The sequence below is a fragment of the Malus domestica genome, chromosome 12, assembly GCF_042453785.1.
Source record: "Malus domestica chromosome 12, GDT2T_hap1".
NCBI lineage: Eukaryota > Viridiplantae > Streptophyta > Magnoliopsida > Rosales > Rosaceae > Malus > Malus domestica.
In genome coordinates, this window is record NC_091672.1 from 24017923 (window position 1) to 24043992 (window position 26070).

General features: G+C 36.3%; 2 protein-coding genes across 5 annotated transcripts; both read right to left on the minus strand.

The window, feature by feature from the left end:
- Positions 1-225: 225 nt before the first annotated feature.
- LOC103414043 (probable LRR receptor-like serine/threonine-protein kinase At3g47570) lies at positions 226-25675 on the minus strand. Of its 4 annotated transcripts, none has more exons than XM_029089873.2 (2): positions 1013-3857; positions 226-812 (listed from the first exon to the last, which is right to left on the minus strand). In XM_029089873.2, the coding sequence occupies exons 1-2, from the start codon at positions 3735-3737 to the stop codon at positions 391-393; spliced, it is 3147 nt and encodes a 1048-aa protein (XP_028945706.2). In that variant the 5' UTR covers positions 3738-3857; the 3' UTR covers positions 226-390. The 4 variants fall into 4 exon arrangements, 1 of the variants encoding a protein (XP_028945706.2); XR_011573857.1 differs by lacking the exon at positions 1013-3857 and adding an exon at positions 25533-25656 and having other exon boundaries at positions 735-812; XR_011573856.1 differs by lacking the exons at positions 226-812; positions 1013-3857 and adding exons at positions 21444-21581; positions 25533-25675.
- On the minus strand, positions 17896-19293 carry LOC114819940 (PHD finger-like domain-containing protein 5A). Its single transcript, XM_070809468.1, has 2 exons — positions 19157-19293; positions 17896-18443 (listed from the first exon to the last, which is right to left on the minus strand). Exon 2 carries the CDS (start codon positions 18437-18439, stop codon positions 18107-18109), a length of 333 nt encoding a protein of 110 aa, XP_070665569.1. The 5' UTR covers positions 18440-18443; positions 19157-19293; the 3' UTR covers positions 17896-18106.
- Positions 25676-26070: the final 395 nt, after the last annotated feature.

The following is a 26070-nucleotide window of genomic DNA, read 5'->3' on the forward strand; positions in this document are numbered from 1 at the left end:
GGGCGAATAGAGTATGAAAGACATCATATTTATACGTGCCTTGAAGCAATCTTTCATCCTTCGTCACAACCATAACCCACATGCTACAACAAAAAAATTCCAACAAAACTTGTGTAGCACATGCAACCATATGGGAAGAAATATGAGATTGAAATGTTCTAAACTGCTTAAGCATTGAGTTTATCAGATTCTAAACAGGATTGACATAACCAAGACAATTACAAATAGCTCCACACAAATTAAGAATTTGAAAGCTTCAAGTCATACAAATGAAAACTTTGTCTATTTAAAACAAACGCAAATATAAAAGAGGCAAGGTTCAAAGCGATGGTAGGAAAAGTAGAGAAAACAAGAAAAGAAAAACAACAAGCAGCATATCTTTGTCCTTCTTTAGCCTTCTTGAACTTTGAGGTACGAGTCTCTAATTGCACTCATTTTTCTAACAACCATATTCAGAAGCATCCGCTCCCTTGGTGATACTGCACAACAGGAGAGTCCGATCTGCATCACAGCAAACAAGCATTCCTCTACCTTTTTTGCTTTCACCACTCCACGATTGTTACGTCTGGGCAGCGCATTCCTTTCGTATCTGTCATTGTTAACACTACCATTAGCTTCGAGGTCGAGGAGCAATGAAGGGTCAACAACATCCATGACATGGTCGGGCAAAGCCAAGGCTGCGAATTCGTAAATGCTTAGACCTTCGATGAACATGTCATCAGTAGGTGTTTTTCCTGTGAACATTTCTAGCAAGAGTATCCCGTAGCTGTAAACATCTCCCAATATGGAAACTTGGCCTCCCATGCCGTACTCTGCCATGACATACATGTAGGCAATAAGATGTCACATGCAATTGACTATTAAAATTGATATCTTATTTCAGATTAATGTTACTTGTTTCCAGGAAAAAGAGTCAATAGTATATCTTTAATAAATAGAATTTAATTAGTTGGTTTTTAGTAATAAGTTAATAAGAACTGAAAAAAGAAATTAGAATGATGGAATCTCATACCCGGAGCAATGTAACCTATAGAACCCTTTAGTTGCGATGACATTGTTTGATTGAGGGAAGGATCATTAGATGCTTCCAAGAGGAACGTTGCTAAACCAAAGTCCCCAACATGGGCTACCATGTCTTCATCAAGAAGTACATTGCTCGGCTTTAAATCACAATGAACAATGGACGTTTCACAATGGTTGTGGAGATAATCTAACGCAGAAGCAACATCAATGGCTATGTTCAATCTTTGCATAAAATTCAATCTCATACTTGGAGATTGCTCCTCATCTCTAGGATGCAACCACGAGTCAAGACTTCCATTTGGCATGAACTCGAAGACTAGACTTTTGAAGTCTCTACCATGATTATCAATGCTCGAGCATGCAGTTATGATCTTGAGAAGATTTCGGTGCCTGACACTTCTTAAAGCTTTGCATTCATCATTGAAACTCTTGGACGCTCCTTCTTGTTGAAGGTTTAATACCTTAATAGCAACTATCGTTCCATCGCTAGGAATTACCCCTTTATAAACAGAACCAAAACTTCCCGAACCAATCAAATTATCCACAGAGAAACCGTTAGTCGATTCAACAAGTTGTGAGTAGGAAACACCTGATTTCCAATCCTTATAAGAACGTGAAGTTACAAGTCCATCTCTTGACTTTTTCAGCATTGAACGAGCACCGAAGAAGCATGATAGAGCAATTATGAATGCAAGTGCGCAAGATATAGGGATGACTACTTTTGAGGAAAGTCCTCGAGATGAATGGTGTTTATTTTTGGGGCATGCAGGTAGATGTAATTGTGGGATGCCACCACAGAGCCTATGATTTCCAAGAACTGAGACACCACTGACATTTGAAAAAATTCCTTCTTTAGGCAACTCACCTTCAAAATCATTATACGAAAGATTGAGATACTCAAGTGCTCTAAGCTTACCTATGAATACAGGAATCTGCTCGGATAAGTTATTGCTTGAAATGTCAAGTTTTTCCAAGCCCCTTAAATCTTTAAGAGACTGCGGAATTGTTCCTTCAAATTTGTTGTTGTCCAAGTACAAGCCCTCCAAACTAGTACAACTGCCAATGGTGCTGGGGATTTCACCTGTTAACTTGTTGTTTGATACATCTAGCATTGTGAGATGCACCAAATCACCCACATTACTTGGCAAGGAACCAGTCAAATAATTTTCAGACAGGTCCAAACTAATTGAAAGGTTTGAAAGCTCTATAAGCTTTTGAGGTATGTTGCCCGTTAGATTGTTATTATAGAGATAAAGTAGTAACAGGTTCTGGCAGTTTCCAAGACTTGGAGGTATACTTCCCTCAAAACTGTTTCCATCCATGTAGAGCTCTATCAATGAAGTTATATTACCAAGGGAAGATGGAATTGGCCCAGAAATTTTGTTAGCATGCAAATCTAGTATCTCCATCTTCTCGAGCTTCCCAATTTCTTCAGGGACAACACCCGCCAGATAGTTATGAGACACATCTAGATCGATGAGGTTTATAAGATTTCCAATGTCGTTTGGGAGGCTTCCATGTAACAAATTAAACCCTAGATAAAGAACTTGTAGTTGGGTTGAAAGGTTGGCTATGGATCTCGGGATTTCTCCCCCAAAACGATTATAGCTAAGACCCAATTCTTGAAGACTGGTACAATTAGTCAAGAAATTGGGAAAACTCAAATCACCAAGTTTTCCATTTCCCAGTCGATTGTCTGCAAAGTTTAGCCAAATTAAGCTTTGCAAGCTTCCAAGACTTTCTCCAGGGATTGTCCCCGTGAAGTCATTTGAACCAAAATCAATCACCTGAAGTCTAGAAGCATTTGAAATTGATACAGGAATATTTCCTGTGAAATTGTTCATACCACATAAAAATACTACGAGATTAGGAAGCAAGATGCCGAGATTTGGTGGTAGCTCTCCATGTACTTGGTTTTTGGCAACACCGAACTTGTATATGGAAGAAATATTATAAATTGAAGAAGGGAGCATACCAGACAAATTATTCTGCCCAACTGCGAATATCTTCAAGGTTGTTATATGCCCGAGCTCATTTGGTATGCTTCCTTGAAAATTGTTGAGGCTAAGTCTAAGACTCCTCAAAGAAGAAAAGTTTCCTATCCAATCTGGGATGGTTCCACTAAGATTATTAGCAGTAAGATGTAGAACAGTTAAACTCAACCACGAACTGAGTTGGTGTGGAATCGACCCAATAATCTTATTGGAAACAAGATCGAAAACTCTTAGTTGTGTACAGTGGGACATATTAGTCGGAATTTTTCCGCCTAAAGAATTGAAAGACAGGTTGAGACTTTCCAGGGTACGTAGACGACCCAGTTCTTGGGGAATTTCACCATGAAATTTGTTAATTCCCAAGCTTATTTCAACTAGAAGAGTAAGATTCCCAATGGAAGGTGGAATGGAGCCTACCAATTGTTTATCTTCCAGGTCCAGAATCAAGACTCTTTGGGTGGCACGGTGGCATGTAATGCCTACCCAATTGCAGAAGTGGATGGAATGATTCCACGAGCTCATGACACTGAGGGGATCTTCGGTTATTCTTTTCTTGAAGTCTAGCAAAGCCAAGCGATCAGATTTGTTTCCAAGCAGGGTAGGGTCGAGAAATGCAGCAGATTCTGGACATGTGCTTATCATGCACAAAAGTAAGAGAATGAAGCCATGTAGGAATTTCAACAAAACCAGATTACGAATGGTACGTGAATGCTCCATCATTGTTCAAAGACAAATGGAAAACCAGAAAACCAAAGTTTATTTTGCACAAAAGCACGAAAGAGAAGATAATTGATTTTTTTTCCTTAGTGTGATACTTGCTAGCAGATAATTCATTTCTTAGTCTTTGCTATCCATGATAACATCCACTAAGACATTATGTTCTATCATTTCATTTCATCAGTTTGAGGAGAATTTTGAAATTGCACCCAAACGGTGACTTGGAGTTGGTGGAAGACTCCCAACTCTGAGTTCAATCTTTTGCAGCAAACAATGTTTGACCTCTTGATGGCCTCTCCTAGAGTTTAACACTTGTCCATTACTAACTCCACTCTTAAACGTTGTTAACTCACTTAAAGCCATTCTTCATTCCATTTAATCACATCAAAACCTCAACTCAGTTTTGGCGGTAAGTGATGTGAATTCCGGCCATAAATTTGACAGACTGCCAACATTCATGAGGTGGTTTTGGCGGGCATCAGTAACCACGTTGGAAGAGGAAAGTGAGAGAATTTGCAGACTTTTTCATCATAATTACTGTTTTTTCATTTTATTTTATTTTATTTCAGTGGGCCATTTCTTTTATGGATTACGTACCTAAAATCCCTTAGCGTGTTAGTGTCATTCTAAATTGGTCTCAACTTTTTTAAACATTTCAAACAATTACTCAACCTACTGAAAATGTCACATCCGTTAAGCCCTAGTTAAAACTATGTTAAATTATCTAGGAGTTACTTTGTCTCCAAAATCAATAGAAGGTCATAAAAGCATAGCATCCACCAGCGAACGACCACCACCCGCCCCATCATGCCATCACCTCCAAACCTAACACAAAACCACTAACTCCACCCTACAACTCTAACCGCCAACATCAAGAAGAAGGTCGTGGAGGTTGCTAAAATGGTATGAACTGTCATGATGCGGCCACTACCATCTTTACCACCCGCAAAGAAGAACTGAAAGCTTTACGAGCCAATAATCGGAGTATGAGGAAATCAAATGAGCAGAAACAAACTCCTTGAAACTTTATATGACTTCTTAATCCTCTTCTTTGTTAGAAAATTGTCCTCCTAATATAGTTTCAATTTGGGTCCATTTTCGATTCAATTCAATATTTTTTTGTTCATTGGATTCCATATTTACATAATCTATATTTGAAATTCAAATTTTGAGGCAACCAATATTAATGTTGACCATGATATACCCAATTGGTGGATTTTGAACATAATATATGTTTGAAAAATTAACTATGGCTTAACGGATGTGACATTTTTTATAAGTTGGATACTTATTTGGAATGTTTAAAAAGGTTGAGACCAATTTGGAATGACACTAAAAAATTAAGGGGTTCTAGTCAATCCTTCTTTTACTTATTTTCATTTCCTTTTAACATTTCTATACAAATTCAAGTGGAAAGTACACGTGGGTAGCAAATCGTTGCAGACTGGCTTTCTTCTTCTTCTTTTTTTAGAGAAACCTCGATGGTACGAGGAAATTTTTATAGAATCAGAAAAAAGAAGTTAGACATAGTCATGAGAACATAAACCTCACATATCACTACAAGAAGAAATGTAAAAAAAAAAAATACAAGAAAAAACGGGGGCATAAATCTGAGTCTTCTTAAGAAAACAAATAAAAATACAAGAAAATGGAGGGACGTTAAGCCTAAATCCTTCTAAAGAAAAATCTAGAAGGTTTAAACATGCAAAACAAGTTGCAAATCACCAAAAGCAATAGGATAAAAAAAAAAAAAAACAAAAACAAACATCATGCAGGAGGATAAACCTATAAATCGGAATGCACATTATGTTGATTTGAGTCTTAATTGAAAATATTCTTGGAATCCTATTTTAGGTAGGATTAGTAGTTTTAGCTCTCGCGTTGCGGCAAGAATGTTAAATGAATTACAAATATTGTATACAAGTATCAAAATAATGGCCTTAATGTGTTGTAAGCATTGTGCGTAGATAGGTAGGAACTATCTACATACAACATCAATGTAAAAAATCTAAGGACAAACACAGTCATGACTCATGATTGAGACTATATCTTATGAACATAAAGAAAGAGCAACATCTAAGAAATTTAATTTCTTAGTCAATATTTGTTCTCTTTATATAAGAAGAGATATCATGCAATAAATAAGCTTCACTAAAAATAAATAAATAAATAAAATAAATAAATAAAAAGAGTGTCAACGAAGATATTAGACCCTAATCTTAAAAGGGTCTCCTCCACCACTCAAAATCTCCACACCAAAACAGAAAATTCCAGTGCTTTCAAACAACCAACAAAAATAATCTACCAACAGATAACATTAATTTTTTGCAACACAATCTTTTATATCTTTCAAGTATAATATTTCTTATAATATATATACAAGCACATAATTTGACATTACAACATAATCTTGCATGTGTAAACTTAGTTTTCATATAGGAGAAATTAGGTTCACATCCTTCTTTTTGTTACTCCATTGATTAAAATCCTATTCATTTTTAATTTTTTATCAAGATACTTGGGTATTAATAACATAATTAATTATTTGAATAATAAAATATTTTTTATTTTTAAATATATTCCTTTAGTGTTAAAAATGTTACAATTAGTATATTTATATTTATGGCTAAATTTTTTATCATATATTTTTATTTTTAGTTTGTACCTATTTTTAATTTGTAAATATTTTTTAATTTGTACCAATTTTCTTTTCATTTTTAATTTGTACCCATATATTAGTTTCTTTTTGTGCCCATATTTTTTAAAGTTTTATTTGTGTTTGTACCCATGTGTATATCGTCACGTGACATTATATATTTAATCAATGATAGAAAAATTACATATGGTATATTTATGTTTTTATGCCTAAACTTTGTATCATATATTTATATTTTTAGTTTGTACCCACTTTTAATTTGCAACATTTTTTTTTTAAATTTGTAGTATTTTCTTTTTAGTTTTATTTTGTACCCATGTATTAATTTCTTTTAGGGCCTATATTTTTTAAAAATTCATTTGTACTCATAATTTTTTAATCTTTTATATGTACCCTGATTTATTTATAATGTACCAATTCTTCTTTATTAATGTACATATGTGAAATGTACCAATTTTTTTAACACTATGGATACATTCTTTTGCCATTTATTATTTCTTATTTTTACATAGTTTTTATCCATTTATTCAATCAAAATGTTTGAATTCTTTTATTGTAACCGTTTCTAATAGTATTATAATGAGGGATTTTAAATTTATAGGATTATAAATCTCATAAAATATCAAACAATTAATGTCAAAACTATAAAAATATAAATATTAATAGCAATATAATGAGGTGTACAAAGTCAAGGGACTTTGATCAAACTTTGAATATCATTAAGGTTTTAATCAAAGAATGTTAAGGATTGGGAATCGCATCCAAAGTATCCCTTGCATATATATACAAATATATATAACCACATAAGCATAGGCTTAGGAGCAAAAAGGAAGGGGGGTTGTAGGGTAATTTGATTTCATCGGTTGCTTTGGGTACCCTTAAGACAATGCAAGCATTCATAAATGTTTGAACATGATTATCATTTTCTCATACTGCGTTTATATGGTTATTTCTAGTCAGGGTTTGCAAAGTTAACAACGATCGAGAGATGAGTTTAAACAACATCAGCAAATACAAAAGGGCATTGTAAGTGTTTAGTCCAGTTGAAATCATGTTACCTTTGGAGTAAATTCATAACAATTTCGATTTGTTTGGATCGCATAAGATTATTAAAAGCTAAAAACAACAAGCCCTAAATGCTACGAGTATTGGATGGTCTAGATTAATGGGACCACAATAATAACTAATTCAAACCAATCTAGACCATACAATGCTTGTAGCATTTAAAGCTACATAGCATAAAAGAATTTTCTCTTTTAATACCCATAATAAGTACAAAAATTTAATGAAAATTGTATCTTAAAGGGTGATTTTGTATAGAATCAATAAAAAGTTACAATATTTAAGTTAATTATAAATAGGTTAATCGTGTATTGTGATACTTAAATGCATTTAAAATAAGCAAAAAAATTACAAAATCTTCCATTACAACTGGCACTCACTTCAATTGGCACCACTTTGTCCTATTTTTTTTTTTTTTATATTTTAGAATAGGTCAATACAGATTTAGACACTGCAAGGAAGTTTTTGTTTCCTGATTCTGTTTTTTTACATTTGGATTCTGACTCTGCATTGCAATGTCTGCTTCCTAGTTTCATTTGTTCATCACTCACACACCTCATATGCTTCAGACCTCATGCGACTCATGATTTTTACATCTGGATTACATTGCAATGCATTGTCCATTCATGGTTTTGAATTGCAGACCATAGAATTGCTGCTCTCTCATCTCACTGTCCCTCTCTTCGCAAACTCATCTATTTAACTAGACCAGCTCTCCTCTCAGTGATGGCTTGCACGAAAAATTAATCTTTTGTAGCATATTTATTCACCGAATCAGGGCTTCTATATGTTTCCTATGTCTTGGTAGTCTAGCCAACTCTGCCTTTGTCCAATAACCATTTTTGATGTTTAAGGAAAAAATAACAGAAGTAGACTTTTTTATAGTTTCTTTTACATAGGCATTATTGGACCAAACTCAAGAGACCGTTGAGCTGGAACAGAGAATTGCTAAGATGACTCTCTTATTGAGAACCTACCCTTGAGTTGAGCCGACTCCTCCGTGTAAATAAGACGTTTTCTATGTTTTTTTATACATTGCCGTTTTTTACATTTTACTTGTATTCCTTATTGTATTTCTTTCTATTCATTATAAATTGGAATTGATTTTTTTCTTTAGTGTGATATTTGCTAGCAGATAATTGATTTCTTAGTCTTTGCTATCCATGATAACATCCACTAAAACATTATGTTCTATCATTTCATTATAAATTGTAATTAATTTTTTCCTTAGTGTGATACTTACTAGAAGATAATTGATTTCTTTGTCTTTGCTATCCTGATAACATCCGCTAAAACATTATGTTCTATCATTTCATTTCATCAATTGGACGAGAATTTTGAAAAACCACCCAAAAGGTGACTTGGAGTTAGTGGAAGACTCCCACCTCAGAGTTCAAATCTTTTTTTACGATAATTTTGAAATTGCACCAAAATGGTGACTTGAAGTTAGTGGAAGACTCCCAACTCTGAGTTCAAATCTTTTGCAACCAAGCAGTGTCTGACCTCTTTACGGCCTCTCTTAGAGTATGTCACTTGTCCATTACTAACTCCACTCTTAAATGTTGTTAATTCACTTAAAGCCCTTCTTCATTCCATTTAATCGCATCAAAACATCAAAACAAGTTGCAAAGCACTAAAAGCAATAGGTTAGGGAAAAAAAAAACAAACATCATGCAGAGGACAAACTTATAAATCAGAATGCACATTATGTTGATTTGAGTCTTAATTGTAAATATTCTTGGAGTCTTATTTTAGGTAGGACTAGTAGTTTAAGTCCACGCGTTGCCGCGGGAATATTAAATGAATTATAATTGTTGTATATAAGTATTAAAATAACGGATTAAATGTGTAGTAAGCATTGTCCGTAGATAGAGTAGGAACTATTTACATAAAACATCAATGTAAAAAACCAAGGACAAATACTGTCATGATTGAGACTATATCTTATGAACATAAAGAAAGAGTAACATCTAAGAAATCAAAAAATTTCTACTCAACATTGTTCTCTTTCTATAAGAAGAGATATCATGCAATATATATACAACCTTCACTATAAGCCTTGAAAAATAGCCAATCTCCAAAATATTTATAAAAAAAAAAACGACAATTTATACTTTTATAGTGAAGGCAATTTTCATAACGTCCATAATCTTAATGGAAAAAAGATCGAAACATCTTAGTTGTGTACAGTGGGACATATTAATTGGAATTTTCCCGCCTAAAGAATTGAAAGACAAGTTTAGACTTTTCAGGGTACGTAGCCGACCCAGTTCTTGAGGAATTTCCCATGAAACTTGTTGATTCCCAAGCTTATTTCAATTAGACAAGTAAATTCCCAAGCTTATTTCAATTAGACAAGTAGGATTTCCAATGGAAGGTGGAATGGAGCCTACCAATTGTTTATCTTCCAGGTCCAGAATCAAGACTCTCTGGGTGGCACGGTGGCATATAATACCTACCCAACTGCATAAGTGGACGGAATGATTCCACGAGCTCATGACACTGAGAGGATCTTCAGTTATTCTTTTTTTGAAGTCTAGCAAAGCCAAGTGATCAGATTCGTTTCCAAGCTGGGAAATGCTGCAGATTCCGGACATGTGCTCATCATGCATAAGACTAGGAGAATGAAGCCACGCAGGAATTTCAACAAAACCAGATTATGAATAGTACGTGAATGCTTCATCATTGTTCAAAGACAAATGGAAAACCAGAAAACCAAAGTTTAATTTGCAGAAAAGCACAAAAGAGAAGAAATCCTATCACATATAAGAAAAAACACTTGAGATTGGATGGCCACAGAAATTAAAATAGACCAACTTAGTAGTTAGTCCACAGCTTAGAAGGAACAGAAGAGGCAGACGAACTTAGTCCACAGCTTAGAAGGAATGGAAGAGCCAGACCAATTAGTCCACAGCTTCAGTTCGGTTGAGCCACCTAACAGTCTGATCCTTGTCATTCCCCTAGAAAGTTCTCGATCAAAGTTAGCATAGAACTAGGTTTTACACGAGAGAACGACTGGCGATAGGACATATTTTCTCTACTGCTTTTATATATTTATTTCTAGTCAGGGTTTGCAAAGTTAACAACGATCGAGATAGATGAGTTTAACTGGCATCAGTAAATACAAAAGGTCATTGTAAGTGTTTTGTCCAGTTGAAATCATGTTAGATTTGGAGTAAATTCAGAGCAATTTCAATTTGTTTGGATTGCAAAAGATTATCAAAACACACCCATGCTATTGTAAACAAGGTGGCCCCTTGAATTATCGATCTCACACAATCTCTAAAGGAGTGTACCATGTCCGATTGCACTGCCATTTGAACTCGTGGCCAAATGTACTAAGTAATTTATCGGCAGCAACCGGAAATAGTAAAACAAGTTTACCATTTTAACCACAAATCGTTTGTAAATATTAGCTAAAAAATGACAGGGCTTGCAACAACAGTAACTCTACGGTTTGAATGAACAAGTTCAGAATAATGTTAAACGAGTCTTGCACAAGCGAGGTCTCGAACAGAATTGCCTTCCGTTTGCTTTAACCGCTGCCGCTACTCCAGCAGTGACTCCAGCACAAAGAACAGAAGACATATACTGTTGGGCATTACGACCTGCTGCAATAGGATTCAAAATTTCTCAGGTCTTCGTGAATATTGAATAGAACTCGCACCTGAGAACGAAGTTCCATGTACTAAGATTTCAGGCAAAACCAAAATAATAGTAATACCTTGCTGAAGTGTGACGGATGTCAGTGTCAACCTTCCGATTAGCAAAGCTGATGCCACCGGTAGATACTGCAATGTTTGTTCTCACACTTAAAACTTGACTATAGATTCGATGAAGCCATTTTAAAAGTGGCACAAGTTACCTTCATTCGCGGCCAACTAATGACGATTACATGCCAAGCCGGCCAATCAAACATCAAGTTTGCTAGAATTGAATTTTACTTCCCCTTTCATTACTAAAAGCATATCCATTAAATATCGCTCATATTTGCTAAAGCAGGCATGATTTCTTACTAAATTTACTTTCAAGAGATGCAATTGAACCATCAGGGTACTCCCCAAACCATCATACACTAAAATTTTGAGGTTCCGAGAAGATGAACCAAGATTTTATAATCCTACCCGGGATCTGTATAACTGATAACAAAGGGATATATAAAACCAGATAAGGAATTCAGGCACTTCAATTTCTTTGAAAGATTCATTGTACTTGCAGAAAAAGATTCAGCCCGGGATGGTGAAATATCCCTTCTAACTGTATAGCGGCCACTGATAAGATCCATAGCATCCAGAACAAATTTTAAACTGATTTTAAGCAGGTATATATAAATGGAAGTTACTTGCTTTCATGCAGATGAGCAATACTCTATATTTGCGAAAGAGAGGCAGATTACCTGCCGAATGCCATCCTGAAAGTTATTCAAAAAATATCTTGAAAGAGCACTCATCCCGTCTTTAATTATTCCTCCAAATGTCTGCTTCCCATATCTGCGGTAATATGGATCCAGAATATGATTCGAAAAAAAAGGATATATATATATTTTGTCCATGATTCAAGTCATACTATACGGTTGAATTTACCTAACCAGGTCCCCTTTCAGGGCATACGTCCCTGAATACTCGAGGCTTATCTCGTCACCTTGCACCGCCCACACTAAAGCAACAAAATTGAGAATAAGCACAACAATTTATTATAGACATCGTTTGATCATTTATGAAAGATAGGATACATGACACGAAGAATTCCATACTCTCTAAATGTTTGATAGTCTTGAGCAAACATAGAAATGCTTTCAAAAGAATCCAGCACTCCAGTCCTCTGCAACTGTGCATCTAGAGACATCTGGGCCAAGTAACTCTACAAAATAAAGAAGCAGTAAACAATTTAATGTCAAACACACTAAGGTAATTTTCTTAGAAACCTGAGTAACATTTGTTCTATCAAGGCAATCAATGCAGTTTGATCTGACAATCCCTTTCTGCTCCTCCGGTGTATTGCCTTTCGCATCTACGAGGACGTATCTGCTCAGCTGGAACAGTTTTGATTAAAAACAGTATTCATATAGCCAGCATACCTGGATTTTGGCATACTTATTCAATCAGATATTACGCTTTCATTACCCTAGCTTTTCAAATTGCTCTGAGATCTCCTCATATAGAACCTTTAGGTTTTCAAAGTTTGAGTTACCACATACATGATGAAAGTCAAATGAAACATATCTGCTACAAAAACATAAGCAGTAAGTTGAGAACAAAATCTCATTTCTGACATTGTTCCCAATGCCAACCAATAGAACTGACTTCATTATAAGCAACCTTGAAAACAAAAAACAAATCAACTTGAAGTCGGAAAATGATTCAGTTGGGAGCCAACATAGTTGCATATATAAGTATGCAAATTGTCACCTCACGTTTGGTAGATTTTGCATTTCAGCAGAAAATGCCGTGCTTAGTTGACCTTCATCGTCATGCTACAAATAACAATAAAAAATGTCGTACCCAGTGCACAAGGCTCCCGCTTTACGCAGGGTCTGGGAGAGGTAAATGTCGGCTAGCCTTACCCCCATTTATGAAGAGGCTGCTCCCAAGTCTCGAACCCGAGACCTACCGCTTATGGGCGAAGGCACTTGCCATCGCACCAAGTGCGACCTCTATGCTACAAATAACAATAAACGGAAAAATTCTAACAACTGAAATTTATGAAACAACATATACTTTGCATACAGTTAAAAAAACAGTAAAATTTGTGTAGCACAAGCAGTCAGCTGGGAAGAATTATAGACATCATTGCTTATTTAGCAAATCCCAGAGCCACAAAAAGGTGAGCGTGTCGTACAAACACAATTTGAAGGAAAAAAATTGCAAACTTTTCAGCTTAACGTAAAGGTGGATCAGTGTGCAAGGATTGTTAAATTCAAAGTAAAATGTAAAAGAAAAGAAACCCATACTTTATCAGTTAGGTCTACTGCCATTGTCTCTCCATACCTTTGCAAAAGATCAAAAAAATGGCGCTCCACAACATTTGACTGTAAGTGGATGGGAAAATTCACAACACAACTCAAACAAGGGAACTGTACCATCAAGCCAAGAAAAGAGTAAAAAGGAATGGATTTGCACCTCTGGCAACAAATTACCGTCTGCTCATGAGTAATAATTCTAAGTTGTGGTTTATAGCTCAAGTCAACAATTTGCTCCCAAAGAAGCAGAATTGAACCTCGAATCTGGAAAACATATCAAAAATATTATGGAGGGTTTTATTCAGAAAAATGGAATTGAACCACGAATCTGGAAAACATATCAAAAATATTATGGAGGGTTTTATTCAGAAAAAAGGAATAAATAAATAAATCTTCTCGTATTAGATTATGACAAAACTTCCAATCTATTATCAGTCTTAAGGGCTAATAATGAAACAGTGTCTGCATATTTAGAAAGTATAGCATTGGAAAAGTTTTCTAAATGTATAAAAGTTGGCAAAACCAATCTATCCTTGCTAAACTGTACAAAAGTTTCATCTATGTGAGGGGCAGTCCATCAACCTCAGAAAAATAAAGACAAAGTTCTACAATTATGATATTTCTCACATCAACAAGGAGCGCAGAACGTGAAGAAAGTTGAGGTTCCATCTTAAAACCAATTGGCAATATGGGGATTAACCCAATTTACTTATAAGCTCATGCAAGGTCTCTCCTCCCATCAATATGCGATTCATTCTCAACAGAATATACTTTTCTCAAATGTTTAATCCTCGGCCAACTTAGTTGATCACGTGTACAATGACACCATGATATAAGCTAATGTCCTATTTAGGCAAAGAAACATAATAGTAACTAAAAATATTCCGATACAATATAACCTCAGCACACATTTCTTTTCTGAACCTTCATATGAGAATTACCTGCAATAACGAGGACTGGAAACCTTCAATCTCCACCAACCGCTCAGTTTCAATAAAATTAGCAACATCTCCATGAAGGTTGGCTCCTCTTCTCCACATTCTTGTCCTTACGCGACCACATTACAGTGTTTCATGTTTAAGTCCTTCAAAACATGCAGATACAGACACAAAAGTGATTACAAGAATCAATCATCTCTATAAGATTGTACCTAGATGCCAGGTACACCTCCTTGAGACTATCGTAAGTGTGGCAGATAAGCCCTTTAGCTTTTGCTGTGCAGTCTGGAAGCTTAAATGTAGGTTAAGGAACACCATAACATATTACTCACGTAAACTCTGAATCTCAATCTTAGAGAGAGGGAGAGAGATAGAGAGAGAGAGAGAGAGAGAGAGAGAGAGGGATATACACATAACAAATCAGTAAATTCAGGATCTTTCCTTGTATTAGAGGAATAATGAACCCATCAAGCTGCCATGAGAAAATTAATGAGCATTAGCAATAAAATTTGTGCGCGAAGAACTGACGACTTTTGAAAATGCTGTTCTTCCTTAAAGATATACATTAAGTGGTGGCAAGCGAGAAAATACTTCAAATTGTTTAACTAATTATGACCTCAAAGATGGAAAGTCTAACCTTATACTCGATAAGTTCGTCCAAAAGATTTCTGTTCCAAACAAATCGAGGGTCAGCCTGGAAACACAAATAATGTTAAAAACTACCAAGCAATTACTATTCATAGATCGTAATGTGTAATCATTTGATAGGAGCTAAAATGGCATTATGAGAAAATACTGATAAACATCCATATGATATGGTGTGTCAGTTGACTCGATACTCACGCTGTCTCGTCTTCTAGTGTTGACAAAAAATCCTTTGGATAAAGGGGAAGGGAGAATCACTTGACAACCAAAAAATTGCACAAAGTATGGCATGTCTTCAAGGATATGAACTGAGAAGGCATCTTTGTTGAGCTGAAACTTTCACCTTGAGAACGAAAGATAAGTATAGTGCACAAAAACACAAAAGTAGGCAAATCCTTAGGGCGGTTTTCCTTTCTTTCCCTATTAACCCTCTGACTTGGAAAGAGTTGAGGATGCCTAGTAAGCTAAACACGTGGGCAATATATATGCTTATATGAATCACTTTCAAGAACTAATCAGGTCCCGATAAACCCAATATTCCAAATTTCCAACTAACCTGCTTCCATATTGGTTTGGCCATCCATCCTTCCACTAACTTACATCTTCTTTGAAAGCTAGTGGAAAGGATCAATTATATATGATTAGATAAACAAACACAACACTTTACCGAATAGATACATAAATTGACATAATAAGATTTTGAACAGTAATCACACAACAACGATGAAAACAGTGGAATGTAATTAAACGGCACCCTAACGGTTAAAAATTTAAACTTCGGCTGAGTGCTAGGTATAAGAATTTACTTTAGTGTTATATCAGTCTCGTACGAGAAGTACAGCCCCGGAGTTGATTGGACTGTTTTCAACAGAGCCATGAAGTACGCCTCATCCTTTTTCTGCACAAACACATCACAAATTTAAAACATCCCAAGTCACTCTCAAATTCGCTAACGAATCAAAAGAATCAAAAGCCTTACCTCCACTTTGCATTCTCATTTTTGGTAAGTAAACAGACCACTATTGAGTTCAAAAGTGGTTACCATATTATTTTTCCACACGACAGTGTACAATTAACTTGAGGTAGCATTTTCGTTGCATAAAAGACTATTTTTTAAAACAAATATATTCCACGTCTAAACAGAGGGGATAATCTACTTTAAGGGAGGGTGCTGAAAGAACTTTTTGATACAACAATATTCTGCATTTAAGTGGATGGGATAATCTACTAAGGGAAGGGTGGATGGGATAATCTACTAAGGGAAGGGTGGCTGGGTTAGGCCATACAATAAATCAACTATTTACTAAGCATTAAACTTAATATAAATATAATACGTCCTTGCTATCAATGTGCCTCAAACCTAAGACGTCTCACTAAATTGGAACACTAATTGGACTAACTTGAACTTGATTTTGATCTCAATAAGTTTCAGTCCCTGTCATTAAACTAGCCACTAGTGTGTGCGATGATGGGACAAAATAATAAAGTGGGGGTGCAGTTCTAAGTGATTGCTGGTAGCAGTGAAGTTGAAGGGTAGGCGACAAATTTGCCTTGACTTTTAGTGATGAGAAAATTTGGTTGGCATGAGAAATGTTCAGCAAACAAGCTGCTGTGCTGCTTGAATAGAGGAAATTGGTTCATGACGTGTTGCTGCAGGTGATAATCTTTTAGCAGATGCTGGTGTTGCCAATTGGCATTTTTGACCAGCCAATGGTGCTTGTGGTGGCTATTACAAGGCATGGGAGATAAAAAAAAATTGGTTCTTATCGGGTAAGAATTCTCTCCGGATCTGTGTGCTTCAAATTCTAAGGACCAAGTTATCTTGGCCGTTCAATTCAAATCCTCCGGCCAGATATCTTTCTTTCCCTTCCTCTTCTTCTTGGAAATCAAAGACGGAGAAGAACTCTTGGGTTTCACACACTGAGAATTCATTGACGCCTCCAACACCGACTCAGAGGAAACTACCACTACCGCTGCAACTCTGAACAAGCGGATAAAGACTGGCCTGCTGGTGGCCGATCTGATCCCCGCCCACTTGTCGGTGGCAGCAGGAGTAAGAAGGCCTGATGGTCACGAGGGCGAGGGTTACGAGGTCTACGCCGATTGCGAGCAGAAAGGATCCTTAGCCGAGGATCCGGAGAAGATCTTACCCATTCTTATCACCTAAACAACTCAACAAGTCTCTCAATTTTTATATACATGAAGTGGAAAATCCAAGGAGGTTTGAACTTGTGTCACGACCAACAATAAAACTATTTGTTAATTATTCATCCCCATAAGTAAATTCATGTGCTTCCATTTCTCGTACACGTCAGAATGATTCGTTGAAATATAACTCTAAGGTACTATAAATGTATACACATACGTACATATTGAAATATATGTTTTTCAATAATCTCGTTCACACAAATGATTTGTGTTCTTAAGAAGCGATGTGAATAATATTATTGTAAATTCACACTAATATGACACTTCACATTCCATAGAGCTTGATCGAAATTTGAATGGCTGGAACATCTAACAAAGGTGTTCATTTGTAGAGTATAAGTCTTGAATCGCGTGGTAATAGGGTCTTTTCTTTTGACCACCCTAATCTAGGGGGAAGGGATCGGACTCGGGAGCAAAGGGTAGGACACACTACCCTGGCCAAAATCATTATGCCAGGTATATTCAATTGAGATTTTGAAAGATTTTAAAGAGTATGCGTGGACCTACTGAGCAATATTTAGCATGGAGTCCCCAATTAATACATCCATTTCACAACTTCAGTAAAAGATAAAAAAGAAATGCCAAGTTCGTCTACTGAATATTAAATCACATATGAAATTGGATTAACAAAGCTCCAAGTACACTCAGGAGTTCAAACATCCCGAGATGCATGCCACATACAAAGATTACGAGTGAGAATTACTCAAGTCATAAATTGCTTGATTACCTACAGAATGAGAGTAGGTTGGAAACATATCGAACAAGAAAATACAACAGTCAAACATACAAGCAGTAACAGGCAAGTTTTCTAAGAAAAATACCTGATTGGAATATTGGCTAAGCCTCAATGAAGAACAAAACAAAATGATCTCCAGAAGCTAAGTGAAACTTGACCTGCTAATGATCATCTTTTCTTGAAACCATACTTTTTCCATTCATAGAACAGATCTGTTTTGGCACTTCCCAGATTCACAATTTTTGGGCACCCATCTCTATCTTTCTCCTGCTGAGTACACTCCTTGCAGTAATAAGCATAAGAAATTCCAACCCCTCCACAAATAACACACCTTCCATGGAAAGATCCATAGTTGCACTCATCGCAAACCAGAACAAGTGTGCAAGGACACACATAAGAGTCACAAATTACACACTTACCGTCGCACTTTTCACACAACCTTCCAATAGCTATTCCAGGTTGCTTCCAGCACATAATCAGGTCAGGATGATGCTTCGCCATGTTCCTGCAACAACAGGGTAAAATAAGCTTCTGTCCAGCGGATCAAATAGGGCCAAATCACAGTAGAAACAGAATCCAAATCATAAAAACTCGAATCCCCAAATTAACTAGAACCCTAGCCTAGCTGGCTGGCAGCTGACTTAGCTTTCGAGTGCCCCTCAGATGCTCCTGCATCAACTGATAACGCTAATGCACATTCAAAAGTTTCGAGACTAACCCAATTTGCAAATCTGCATACTTTTTAACAATTTCATGCCAAATTGCAGGGTGTTTATATTCACAAATCATGCAACTTATCGATCAACTACGAATATTTGCAAACTCTTTTACAACTATGCACAAAAATAATAAAAGTGGTTTACTTTTGTCACACCAATTCATCAATGCAAAGCAGTTCATTGCCCCATAACTCTAATACCAAAAAAACCCAAAAAAATCCAAATTTTTTTAATTTCTAATTACTCTTTCAACTTCTGGGTGCTTGCGATGTTTGCCTAATTCCCATCACAGAAAACAAATTGTGGGAATTAAACATGCTGTGTAAATAGATGAAACGATTAATAAATTGAACAGAACAGGAACCCTAAAACAGGTAATCGAATGCGCATTCGGCTAGAAATTTAAATTTTAGATGGAAATAATCAAAATACAGCAGCAGTTTTCTACATATCCGAAAACTAGAGAGGAAGAACGAGAAGCGAAAAGAGCAAAGCTTACCGAAGATAGCTGGAGAGGACTCGGATGAAGGGATGCTACTGTAAGAGGGGATTGGCGCTATGGGGGGAGTTGGGCTCGGCGGACTGAGAGAGAATCGGATAGATCATAGGGGTATTGTTTTTTATTTTTTATTTTATTTTTTTATTTTACGTACTTTTTAAGTTTCAATTAAAAATTGTCGTTTAGTATTACGATCTAAGAGAGCGTTTGTTTGCCCTCACTAAGTAGGAATTGGACTGGACTGGACTAAAACTCAGAGCAATACCATGTTTGTTACGCAGGACAACCTTTAGTGGGACTAGCCGGGACTCGTCTCGATAAAGGACGTCGCTAGAAGGTCTTAGCGAGTCCCATCGAAAGGTATCGGATTACTAAGACGTTCGCTGCTTCACTCCATCTACTTCTCTTCGTCCGCTTCTCTCCCTTGCCCTGCTTCATCTGCTTCTCTCTCCCTTGCCCATCTATCTGCTTCTCTCTTTCCCCACTGCCTAAATCTAAACACCAAAATTTTTAAAAAAAAAAAAAAAACAAAAACAACAACAATCGCCATATAAAAATTCTTCCTTATTCGCAATAATTCCCAGAAATTTCCCAAAAGAAAAAATTACTTTCCCAGAAAATTCCCGAGAAATGGATAGAGAAAGGGAGAGAGTAGCTTTAGGGACGATTTTGCAGGAAAAATCGCTTTGAAGGATATTGTTTTGTTGGAAAAAATGAGTGTTGGGGAACGGCACTAACGAGGAAGAAAAGAATGAACTCCTAAGGAGAGGAGAGTGTTCCAGACACAACCACAAAGAAAAAGCTTGAATAAAAAATAAAATATTATTGAGTTAATAATAAAATATTATTAAATGTGTATTTAATGATATAAAATTATAGTTGTTAACTATTCTTTTTTTTTAGTCCGGCATTTTACCAAACGTTTCATTAAATCAGTTCAGCTTAGTCTAGTCTAAGCCAATCCAGCTTAGTCCCTAAAGCTAGTCCGGTGCAACAAACGCACTCTAATAGTATTCATCATCAGCAGTAAGTGGAGATATCTTAGGTTTGACCATCGCTAAAGACGAATTTAAACCACATTATTACTAGTCTAATGCTAGATTTAACCTACTTCTCGATCGATAATATCGTTTATTTAAAAAAAAAATTATACAACAAAATTTGTTTTTCTTATTTATTAATTTTATGTTGGGAAGGGGAATGACTTGATATAATAATATTAAAATTACTCACGGAAAACATAAAAGAATGGAATAATGGGTTTTTGGAGTCATACTAGCTTATTCATTTGCCTATAAAATCAAGTCAAGCAAATGTTAGAGAGAACATGACACAATATAGAAATTCATGTAAGCCATATCAAGGTTAGAGAGAAGAAAAAGAAAATGAGAATTATTTTTATACTCCTATTATTTGAAATAATGAAAGCCTAAAAACTAAATCTTCAATATTAGTTTCTAGTTAAATCTTGACCATTCTTGTCTATCTCTTTGAGTGTTTCAGCTTTGTTTTAGGAGCGCAAAACTTTGACAAATAATAGGCGTAACGTCGGGCTTAACTATATCCACAAGGCTTATTCGCATAACCCTTTTGCACATGTATGTGCGGGCGAATAAAGTACGAAAGATAACATATTTATACCTGCCTTGAAGCAAATCCTTCGTCACAACCAAAACCCACGTGCCACAAACAAAAAAATAAAAAAAGAATTCTCAACAAAACTTGTGTAGCACATGCAATCATTTGAGAAGAAATATGAGACTGAAATGTTCTAAACTGCTTAAGCATTGAGTTTATCAGATTCTAAACAAGATTGACATAACCAAGACAATTACAAATAGCTCCACACAAATAAGAGTTTGAAAGCTTCAAGTCATACAAATGAAAACTTCGTCCGTTTAAAACAGCAGCTAACATAAAAGAGGCAAGGTTCAAAGCGATGGTAGGAAAAGTACAGAAAAACAAGAAAAGAAAAACCACAAGCAGCATATATTTGTCCTTCTTTAGCCTTCTTGAACTTTGAGGTACAAGTCTCTAATTGCACTCATTTTTCCGACAACCATATTCAGAAGCATCCACTCCCTTGGTTATACTACACAGCAGGAAAGTCCTATCTGCATCACAGCAAACAAGCATTCCTCTACCTTTTTTGCTTTCACCACTCCGCGATTGTTACGTCTAGGCAGCGCAGTTCTTTCGTATCTGTCATCGTTAACACTACCCTCAGCTTTGAGGTCGAGGAGCAATGTAGGGTAAACAACGTCCATGACATGGTCGGGCAAAGCCATGGCTGCGAATTTGTAAATGCTTAAACCTTCGATGAACTTGTCATCAGTAGGTGTTTCTCCTGTGAACATTTCTAGCAAGAGTATCCCGTAGCTGTAAACATCTCCCAATATGGAAACTTGGCCTCCCATGCTGTACTCTGTTGTGACATACATATAGATAATAAGATGTCACATGCAATTGACTATTAAAATTGATATCTTATTTCAGATTAATGTTAATTGTTTCTAGGAAAAAGAGTCAATAGTATATCTTTAATATATATAATTTAATTAGTTAGTTTTTAGTAATAAGTTAATAAGAACCAAAAAAAGAAATTAGAATGATGGAATCTCATACATGGAGGAATGTAACCTACAGAACCCTTTAGTTGCGATGACATTGTTTGACTGAGGGAATGATCATTTGATGCTTCCAAGAGGAACCTTGCTAAACCAAAATCCCCAACATGGGCTACCATGTCTTCATCAAGAAGTACATTGATCAACTTTAAATCACAATGAACAATGGACGTTTCACAATGGTTGTGGAGATAATCTAACGCAGAAGCAAAATTAATGGCTATGTTCAATCTTTACATAAAATTCAATCTCTTACTTGGAGATTGCTCCTCATCTCTAGGATGCAACCACGAGTCAAGACTTCCATTTGGCATGAACTCGAAGACTAGACTTTTGAAGTCTCTACCATGATTATCAATGCTTGAGCATGCAGTTACGATCTTGAGAAGATTTCGGTGCCTGACACTTCTTAAAGCTTTGCATTCATCATTGAAACTCTTGGACGCTCCTCGTTGTTGAAGGTTTGATACCTTAACAGCAACTACCTTTCCACCCCTAGGAATTACCCCTTTATAAACAAAACCAAAACTTCCCAAACCAATCAAATTATCCACAGAGAAGCCGTTAGTCGATTCAACAAGTTGTGAGTAGGAAACACCTAATTTCCAATCCTTATAAGAACGCGAAGTTACAAGTCCATCTCTTGACTTTTTCAGCATTGAACGAGCACCGAAGAAGCATGATAGAGCAATTATGAATGCAAGTGCACAAGATATAGGGATGACTACTTTTAGGGAAAGTAGTTCTCGAGATGAATGGTGTTTATTTTTGGGGCATGCAGGTAGATGTAATTGTGGGATGTCACCATAGAGCCTATGATTTCCAAGAACTGAGACACCACCGACATTTGAAAAAAATCCTTCTTTAGGCAACTCGCCTTCAAAATCATTATACGAAAGATTGAGATACTTAAGTGCTCCAAGCTTGCTTATGAATTCAGGAATCTGCCCTGATAAGTTATTGCTTGAAATGTCAAGTTCTTCCAAGTCTTTTAAATCGTTAAGAGACTGAGGAATTGTTCCTTCAAATTTGTTGTCATCCAAGTACAAGCGCCCCAAACTAGTACAACTATCGATGGTGCTGGGGATTTCACCTGATAACTTATTGTTTGATACATCTAGTTCTGTGAGATGCACCAGATCACCCACAATACTTGGCAGTGAACCGGTCAAATAATTTTCAGCCAGGTCCAAAGCAATTGAAAGGGTTGAAAGCTCCATAAGCTTTTGAGGTATGCTGCCCGTTAGATTGTTATTATGAAGTGCAAGTAGTAACAGGTTCTGGCAGTTTCCAAGACTTGGAGGTATACTTCCCTCAAAACTATTTCTGTACATGGAAAACTCTATCAATGAAGTCATATTACCCAGGGAAGATGGAATTGGCCCGGAAAATTTGTTATCAAACAAGTACAGTTTCCCAATCTTCTCAAGCTTCCCAATTTCTTCAGGGACAACATCTGCCAAATAGTTAACACACATCTGTAGATCGGTAAGGTTTATAAGATTTCCAATGCCGTTTGGGAGGCTTCCATGTAACAAATTAACCCCTAGATAAAGACTTTGTAGCTAAGATCGAGTACTTGAAGACTAGTACAATTAGTCAAGAAATTGAGAAAACTCAAATCACCAAGTTTTCCATTTCCCAGTCTATTGCCTCCAAAGTTTAGCCAAATTAAGCTTCGCAAGCTTCCGAGTCCTTCTCCAGGGATTGCCCCCGTGAGGCCATTTGAAGCAAAATCAATCGCATAAAGTCTAGAAGCATTTGACAATGATACAGGAATATTTCCTGTGAAATTGTTGGCACCACAGTAAAATTCTACGAGATTAGGAAGCGAGATGCCGAGATTTGGTGGTAGCTCTCCATGTAATTGGTTTTTACCAACACTGATTTTGTATATGGAAGAAATATTATAAATTGAAGAAGGGAGCATACCAGACAAATTATTATCCCAAACTAAGAATAGCTTCAAGGTTGTTATATGCCCGAGCTCATTTGGTATGCTTCCTTGAAAATTGTTGCCGCCAAGATTAAGACCCCTCAAAGAAGAGAAGTTTCCTATCCAACCTGGGGTGGTTCCACTGAAATTATTACTTTTAAGACGTAGAACAGTTAAACTCAACCATGAACTGAGTTGATGTGGAATCGAACCAATAATCTTATTGGAATAAAGATAAAAAAAAAACTCTTAGTTGTGTACAGTGGGACATATTAGTCGGAATTTTCCCACCTAAAGAATTGAAAGACAGGTTGAGACTTTCCAGGGTACGTAGATGACCCAGTTCTTGAGGAATTTCACCATGAAACTTGTTGATTCCCAAGCTTATATCAATTAGACGAGTAAGATTCCCAATGGAAGGTGGAATGGAGCCTACCAATTGTTTATCTTCCAGTTCCAGAATCAAGACTCTTTGGGTGGCACGGTGGCATGTAATGCCTACCCAACTGCAGAAGTGGATGGAATGATTCCACGAGCTCATGACACTGAGAGGATCTTTAGTTATTCTTTTCTTGAAGTCTAGCAAAGCCAAGCGATTAGATTCGTTTACAAGCAGGGTAGGGCTGGGAAATGCTTCAGATTCCGGACATGAGCTCATCGTGCATAAGACTAAGAGAAAGAAGCCATGCAGGAATTTCAACAAAACCAGATTACGAATAGTACGCGAATGCTCCATCATTGTTCAAAGACAAATGGAAAACCAAAAAACCAAAGTTTAATTTGCACAAAAGCACAAAAGAGAAGAAATCCTATCACATGTAAGAAAAAACACTTGAGATTGGATGTCCACAGAAATGAAGGTAGACCAACTTAGTAGTTAGTCAACAGAAATTAAGAAATCTGTTGGAACTGTTGGAAGTTCAAATCAAAATAAAGTGGCCGAAATTGGTGGAATAGTTGGCATGTTTTGCCTATAGCTGCCTTGTTTTTCAACAGCTAGACTTGTCTTTTACTTTGATAGCTGTCAATGTTTCTGTGCTGGCCGAAAGCAGAGAGTTTCAGGCTTCTGTAATGGCCGAAAGCAATGTGTGTGTATACAAAAGTCTTGGAAATAATTACAGAAAACTGGAAAAGGGCAATGGGAAAGCGAGAAAATGCATGCAAATGGGTTTGGGAAAATGACTTTTCTTTGGCATTCGCTTTTGGCTTTCATCCTTTCTGTGTATGTCTTCATTGGATGAGCTTTGTTTTCCTTTTTTGATCTTATTGATTTTTTTTTTCTTTTCCCCATTTGGGCTAAATAGTTCTCAAACTTCCAAGCGATTATCGATAATCGTTGTTGTTGTGAATAAATTTAGTCAATGACTTACTAAAACACCAATTCTCCAAAGATTCTTCATAGCCAGAGCACTATTAGATGACGCTTTGCGAGAAAAAAAAAAGGGGGATAGACAGGGCTCACAAGGAAATTTGAGCTGAAACCAACAATTTCCAATACAAAATCCCAATTTAAAAAAAATGGGCAAGTATCAGTCCAAATGTCGATACCAAGAGGCTCCAAATTTATACAATCCAAGTATTCGAGCATAAAAATACACAGAAATGAATAAACAAATCATAAAAAATAATCCATTGATGCAATATCCAGTTTTCCAGCATACTAACCAGATAAAGCATCGGAATTTAATCCAACCCAACAAAAAAGAAATGGAATTTTAATAAAATAAAAAACGCAAATTACGAAGCTAAACTGAAAAAATCCAAAAAAACAGAAAAAAGTGGCGGCGATCGAATGCTTGGAATACGATTTTACCTGAGAGTTGTTTATGGCTTTCTGCAAAAGCCGCTTGGCGAACATCGCGAATTCGAATTTGCAGCTGAAATCTTTGGCTTTCTGCAAAAGCAGCTGGATTGGACTAGCGGAGGAGACTTTCTATGTTTGTTTCAGTGATCATACCGATGGCGTTCCTACTCTTAAGAGCTTTCGAATCAGTCAATGACAAAAATTGAAATTAAATGAAATAAATAAATAAAAAGGTGCTTAGCCGTTGTTTATGGGGATTGTATCCTCTGCGGTCGCGATTATTTCATATTCGGTACGCAGTCGGCAATCCCTTCGTTGGAAGCGAAGACAAAACGAAGTCGTGTTGGGCATTTTTGCTTGCATTTTGCATCATTTGGTTGACACAAAGCCATTACAAATGGAGTAGATGAAAGTAGACACACCAAAAGCCGTCACGGAAAGCAAAAGAAAGCATTAGCAATATCTTCTTTTTTCCTTTTCACACAAACAATTTTTTACGTTGAATTGTAATTTGATTTGATCTACAAAAAAGCACTCGTTTGCGTAC

Excerpts from the sequence above, each read along its gene's own strand:
- LOC114819940 (XM_070809468.1), bottom strand. The coding sequence starts at position 18,439 with ATGGCGAAGCATCATCCTGACCTGATTATGTGCTGGAAGCAACCTGGA.
- LOC103414043 (XM_029089873.2), bottom strand. The coding sequence starts at position 3,737 with ATGATGGAGCATTCACGTACCATTCGTAATCTGGTTTTGTTGAAATTC. Across the intron at positions 813-1,012 it reads TATAGGTTACATTGCTCCGG|AGTACGGCATGGGAGGCCAA; the intron begins GTATGAGATTCC and ends ATGTCATGGCAG.